Source organism: Pteropus medius, unplaced genomic scaffold (genome assembly GCF_902729225.1).
Source record: "Pteropus medius unplaced genomic scaffold, Ma_sr-lr_union100, whole genome shotgun sequence".
Lineage (NCBI taxonomy): Eukaryota > Metazoa > Chordata > Mammalia > Chiroptera > Pteropodidae > Pteropus > Pteropus medius.
The window spans coordinates 4077978-4083977 of record NW_024342466.1 but is presented as its reverse complement, the minus strand read 5'-3'; the positions used below and the strand labels follow the sequence as shown (position 1 = coordinate 4083977).

At 61.4% G+C, this 6000-nt stretch overlaps 1 protein-coding gene across 6 annotated transcripts in view; it reads left to right on the top strand.

Annotated features, from left to right (window-relative positions):
- Window positions 1–6000, top strand: part of KIF1A (kinesin family member 1A) — a 74717-nt gene that overhangs the window by 30388 nt on the left and 38329 nt on the right. For 2 of the 6 annotated variants that reach the window (XM_039861024.1, XM_039861000.1), the window contains exons 11-15: window positions 1471–1546; window positions 2969–3047; window positions 3883–4025; window positions 4468–4494; window positions 5714–5847. In XM_039861024.1, the coding sequence (XP_039716958.1) occupies window positions 1471–1546; window positions 2969–3047; window positions 3883–4025; window positions 4468–4494; window positions 5714–5847 (459 nt within the window). Of the gene's footprint in view, window positions 1–1470; window positions 1547–2968; window positions 3048–3882; window positions 4026–4467; window positions 4495–5635; window positions 5848–6000 lie in introns of all 6 variants that reach the window. The other 4 variants (XM_039861014.1, XM_039860990.1, XM_039861032.1 and 1 more) reach the window with 2 other exon arrangements.

Genomic DNA, 6000 nt, shown 5'->3' with positions numbered 1-6000 from the left:
CCAGTTGAGGAAGAGTCCCTGGAGCAGGGCGGACAGGCGTGCAGACGGCGAGGCCAGGGCGGGAGGGACCTGATCTGGGGTTCCTGCTCCGCTGTCAGAAACTAGGTGATTGTGGTTAACGGGAAGCAGTGGGGGCGTCAGAAGGGCTCCCGAGGTCTAAGTTAGTCTGGAACGTGTCCCCTGCTGCTGGGGAAGAGATTGGGAGCGGGGTGGCCTGATGTGGCAGTTGGGACAGTGGAGGGTCAGTGTCGCAGAGGTCCAGGTGGAGATGCGCAGGCTGGAGGGCGGGTGGGCACCGGGGAGGGAGCGCGGACTCCACCATGATTCTCGTGCTCCTTGCTGAAGTAACCAAGTGATTATCGGGCATTTACTAGGGGAACAAGGACAGACGTGGCAGAGATTCAGTGTCGGGAATTAAATAATCAAAAAACAAAGTAAAATAGTTTTTCACCCGCCAAGTTTCCAAAGGATAGAAATACTGACGACTCGGGGACTCAGACCCTGCTCGCACAGACGTGGCACGGCACTTCTGAAACCCACTCTGACGGCATGTCTCAAGAGCTTTCACAATTCATGTCCCCTGAGAGCTGGCGGAGCTACCGCTGGGGATCATTCTAGAAAACAATGACTAATGCATTTGCCCCCAGAGAAATGACACAGTCACCTATTGGCACCCGTGTGTGTCTCCGTGGTTGGGGGCTCTGGTAGGCAGGGGCCATGTCTGCTGGCCGCTGCAGGTGCTCAAGAAATACTCCTGAAGCAGCTGTGTACACAAAAGGGCAGACAAGGGAGAGAATCTGAATACCCAGGGTAACGAGAGTTGTTCAGTCAGTCACGGAGTGTCTACGAGAGCCGATTCCCAGCAGCCATTGCCTGGGCTGAAGTCTATTTGCCTTAATAGAGGATTAAAGAGCCACGGGAGCAGCCAGAATGTGGAGGATGCTTTGCTGTGAGGGCAGGGCTGAGGGGAGCAGGTATTAAAGCGGGGGCTTCTGAGCTGGCTTCCGTAGGACAGTAGGAAGTTTGATGGGGGAGATGGAAGATGAATTCTGTGCAGATGGGGAGAGGGCGTCTGGAATGCCACGTTTAGTGGCGGGGCTTTTCTTTTTAGTCAGTAGAGCCGGTGTTTGAGCGGGGGCGATGGGCTCAGATTGGTTCTGACGGAGTGGAGGGAGGACACGCTGGCCGGTGATACCAGCACACGTGGGCTTAGGTCTGGCTGTGTAGCCCAGAAACGCGGTGGGGTGGACAAGGCAGGAAGCTGAGGGACATGCTAGCAAGTTCCTGATTCCAGCCCTGGGTGAAGGTGCCTGGGGCGGCGCCCTGGGGGTCAGGTGGGGAGAAGCCTTGAGAACTGGCCCAGCCCTGCCGCCGTGGCAGCCTTGGCTTTGGGGACCACCCTGCAGGCACTGCACTTGCCCCCCCACCTCCATAAGCTCAGGGTTGACCTTGACTGTTCCTCCCCCACAGAACAAGAAAAAGAAGAAGACAGATTTCATTCCATACAGAGATTCGGTGCTGACCTGGCTCCTCAGGGAAAACCTGGGTGAGGACTCACGGGTTCGCCCATCCCTGGGGTCCTAACTTCCACCTTAGGCCACTGTCCTCTCTTCCTATCTGGAAGGGGTGCCCGGCCACTAGGAAGCCTCTCACCCTTTCTGGGCCAAGGCTGAGGCAAACATTGGGGGTCCTTCTAGAGGGCTTGGGGCAGTGGCCGGAAAAGGGTTAATGATAGCAGGTGTGGGGAACCAGGATGACCCACGGGGCCGTAGGGCACACATTCCCATGTCGGTGCCTCTGGTTCAGGTCTATGACCCCCAGACCAAGTACCCACTTGTCCCTGGACCTAAGTTTCCTCATCTGTAGCAGGGACCTGAGACTCCATGATTCTGGGGAGCCCTGCTTGCTTGCTGGGTTTTGGCAGGCTGCCATAAGTCACTTCTCTCTGACTGAGTTCTGAACCAGTGGGAGATAGGGGAGATGGAGACTGAAATGCCTCCTACCCAAAAGTTACCTCGGGGTTCTTCCCTGCTACGTTCATAGCTGGGGAGGCTGACACCCAGGGAGGTAAACTAAGTCCCAGGCTGACTGGGGATCCCTGGCCTTCCTCAGCTGCATGGCTGAGATCGCATGCCAAAGCCATCCGGGCCTCCTGGGTGGAGGAGCCGGCAGAAGGGAGCCGCCCAGAGCAGGTGGGAGTGTCACAGGAATGGGAGTCCCTTCAGCTGAGGCATAGGCTGGCAAGGAGACCCCTCCCACAGGGCCATGTCCAGGTCTGGCCCCAGGGTGAGGGCAGAGGGAGCCCCTCGTGTAATCCTTCTGGGCTTGGTGTCACGCCCCAAGCCCTTCACACTGCCACCTCACAGTCCGTGTAGAGGCCACACCATGGGAAGATGCCCCCAGGACACAGGTCCCTGTGGTCAGGCGGGAGAGGCCGCCTGTCCAAACCCTGAGCACGGACGGGCAGCAGCCTGAGAGGACCAACAGCCGGTAGTCAAGGTTAGGAGCTGGAGATGATTGACAGGCCACTGCCCCGCAGTTAGATGGTCCGTGTCCTCACATAGTGCGTTGCCTGGTGCTGGCATCCATGCTGCCTGGGCCAAGAACGAATGTTGAGAAAAATATTCCAAATGAGAACGATAAGAGCGAAAATATTATTGAACATAAACAGTCCTTATCCTACAGTAAATGCCGTGAAATCCTTCTCAACTTCCTCATGATGGGGAGGAGAGGCCTGGCTGTAAAACGACCCCAAATGTGGGGAAAACACTGGATAGAAGAAAAAATAGCCAAGATGCGTGGTGCAGGGATGAAGGCCAGAGCCCCTCTGTGTTCACCCAGTTGGCCCATCATGACTCAGTTTACCTTCCTGGGCCTCAGCCTCTCCAGCCGTAAATGTAAGAGGGGACAGTAGGGAGAATGTGGCAGTGGGCTGACCTTCCGGCCCAGCCTTGTCTTTTCCCCACAGGTGGGAACTCGAGGACAGCGATGGTGGCAGCCCTGAGTCCTGCAGATATCAACTACGACGAGACTCTGAGCACACTGAGGTGTGTTCTTGAGGGAGGTGGGCCCTGCGCCCCGACCTGGCTCGGTGGGCATGGTCACTCCCTGCTCAAGTCGGGAACACAAGCGAGAGGGGTGCCTCTTGGCGGGGGGCTGTCTCAGCTGTGACACCTTGAGGCTCCAATGGCTGTCGGGGGCACCTGGGTTCTCATGGACCCCGTTCAGGCCCCGCTGCCCGTCAGGGTGCACTCTGGGGCTGTGAGTGGCCCCGGGGGCCTGTGGCATGAGGCCAGGAGAGCTGTGCCCGTGGGCTGAGCAGTTGGCACCCACCTGTCAGCGTGGGAGCCCCCAGGGGTCTTTAATTAGCAAAGGGGTGCACATGTGTCCTAAAGGTTCCTCTAGCTGAGAGATGAGTATCCCGGGGGGCGCGCCTGGGCCCTCAGCCCTCAGGCCACGTCAATTTCTCTGACCTCTGGCCCACGCACTACTAGCAGTAAAGAGACGGGGCCCACGCAGGGACCCACACTCATCGGTGACTGTGTCTGTGCTGGCTGTGTGAGGTGTGGGCTCGGACATGCAGACACGTGGACACCCTCACACTCCTACTGGCTCCCTCCACCCTGGGGCCACAGGTCCAGGTGTGAAGGCCTCACTGGGAGGAGAAGATGCCACCCTGTCCCATCTCCTCTTGGGGCCTCGGCTTCCCCAAGTGAGTGAGCTGGGGCTGCGTGACCCCACCTGTAGGTCTCTGGTCAGTGGCCCTAGCGACTCCCAGTGGGGGTGATTCCTTATTCTGACGAAGCCCCCAGGCCCCGCTTGACCCCCACCCCTCGGGCCTGCGGGGCACGGGCACAGCCCGCCACTCCCTTTGCTGCCCAGGTATGCCGACCGGGCCAAGCAGATCCGCTGCAACGCGGTCATCAACGAGGACCCCAACAACAAGCTGATCCGCGAGCTGAAAGACGAGGTGACCCGGCTACGGGACCTGCTGTATGCCCAGGGTCTCGGGGACATCACCGACAGTGAGTATCTGCATCAGTCTATCCTGGGCAGGGTAGCCGGGCTGTGGGTCCCTAGGGGCCTCTCGGGGTGGGCCGGCTTCCCTCTGGGACCACCACCAGGGCTGGGGCGGGTCAGGCTGCCACTGCGGCCCCTCTGTCCCTGTCCCAGGGCTCTGTTTGTGCTTCTGGGCAGAGCCACCCTGGGTGGGAGGCTGGGGTTCCGGGAGGACTGCATGGTTTGGGTTTGGTGCTGGCTCAAGCAGGCCAGAGACGGTTTCCCTGGAAGCCACATTGGCATGCCACGGGTGCTGGGGCTGTGGTGGTCCCTGAGTCCCTGCTGAAGACCACGGCCACCTGCCTAACACCCGACCAGAGACGGGTGAGCCCTGGACCCTCCAGAGACAAACCTGCTCTTCCGTTTCTCTGTCTCTCCCCGCTCACCCACGCCTCTCCTCACCCGTAGCCAGCACTGTGCCCGGAGGACCCAAATGTGTGTATCCCCTTGCTCTCTGTGCACCCTGCTTCGTCCTGCCCGCGGGGTGTCGGGGGCACAGGCGGGAGATGTGGGGTCACGTCCCATGTCTATATGGGAAACTGAGGCGCCAGGGAGGCAAGGCACAGCCAAGGCCTTCCCAGGCCAAAAGTGACTGAGCTCAGGCTCTCTGGCCCCACGTGCTGCCGAGGCTTGGAAGGCTCCAAGTGTCACTTCCAGGGGCCCAGGTCCGTCCTTGGCTCCTGGCTCCGGCTTCCTTGTGGCCCTCACACCCCGGGACCCCCTTCCCCCAGGAATCTGAATGCTGCCAGGTTCTCCAGCCTGTGTCCCCTGCTGGCCTTGGGCCTGGCTCCCTGGGACGGGGGACGTGCAGGTCAGCGCCTCCCCAACCCCACGGGCCGTGGGGCCCTCGGCTTCCCCGGCGTCCCACGCAGTCCTGTTTGCCACTGCTCCGCTGCGTGTCTGCTTCTGCGAGGAGGGGCCTGGCACTTCCCACCCCAGGGGGTGTCACAGCCCCAGTTCCCAGGCCTTAGGGGGCCCCCAGGTGGCTAGGGGCTCCCTGGGTGCCCTAGTGCTGGGAGACCCTGGGCTCAGAGCAGCCTCTTGAGGCTGGAGGAGTTGGGGCTCTGGGGTTCCCACAGTTCACTTCTCCAGGGTGCTCCTCAGGGCTGGACAGTTAGTACGGCCCAACCCCTCAGCTCGGGGATGCATAGAGGGCCAGGTGGGGCGGGTGTCCACAGCAGGGAGGATGAGGGCGAGCGTCAGGGCCCAGGTGTCGGTGGCTGCTTTGCGGTGACAGGGAAGGGTCGTAGATGGCGCAGGAGGCACGGGGAGGGCGGAGGTGCCGTGGTGCTCACGGAGCTCAGGTGCAGAGGCTGCCAGGCGGCCTGGGAGTGTGCGTCCAGGGCAGGGGGATGAGAGGGGGCTGCCGTGCTGCTGCGGGCGCTGGGCATGGGGCCGGAGCCCATCACGGGGGTGGCAGGCGGCCTTGCATGCGCTTGTGCGGGCGCCTGGCAGCTGCGCCCCGCTCCTGGTTTCTGTTCCCAGCCTTCTCTTCGCCTACCTCTTGCTTTCTCCCAACTCATGTCTCTTTTCTCTCCTTCCCGTCTGTCTGCCCCTCCCGCCCTTCCTCCCGTAGACATGTCCGACCTTGAGAACAATAACGGTAACCGTGGCGGGGCGGAGCTGAGTCAAGCCCCTGACAATCTCTCCACAGTGACCAACGCCCTGGTGGGCATGAGCCCGTCGTCCTCGCTCTCGGCCCTGTCCAGCCGTGCAGCCTCCGTGTCCAGCCTGCACGAGCGCCTCCTATTTGCCCCAGGCAGTGAGGAGGCCATCGAAAGGCTGAAGGTGAGGGCAGGGCCGGGCAAGGCGCAGGCACCTGGAAGTGGGGTGAGCGTGGGGAAGTGGGTGTCAGGGCCCCAGAGCACCCCTCAGTCTGGACCCGGGGCCGGAAGAGGGGCTGGCTGGAGGCGCAGTGAGCCAGGCGGTGGCGCCGGCATC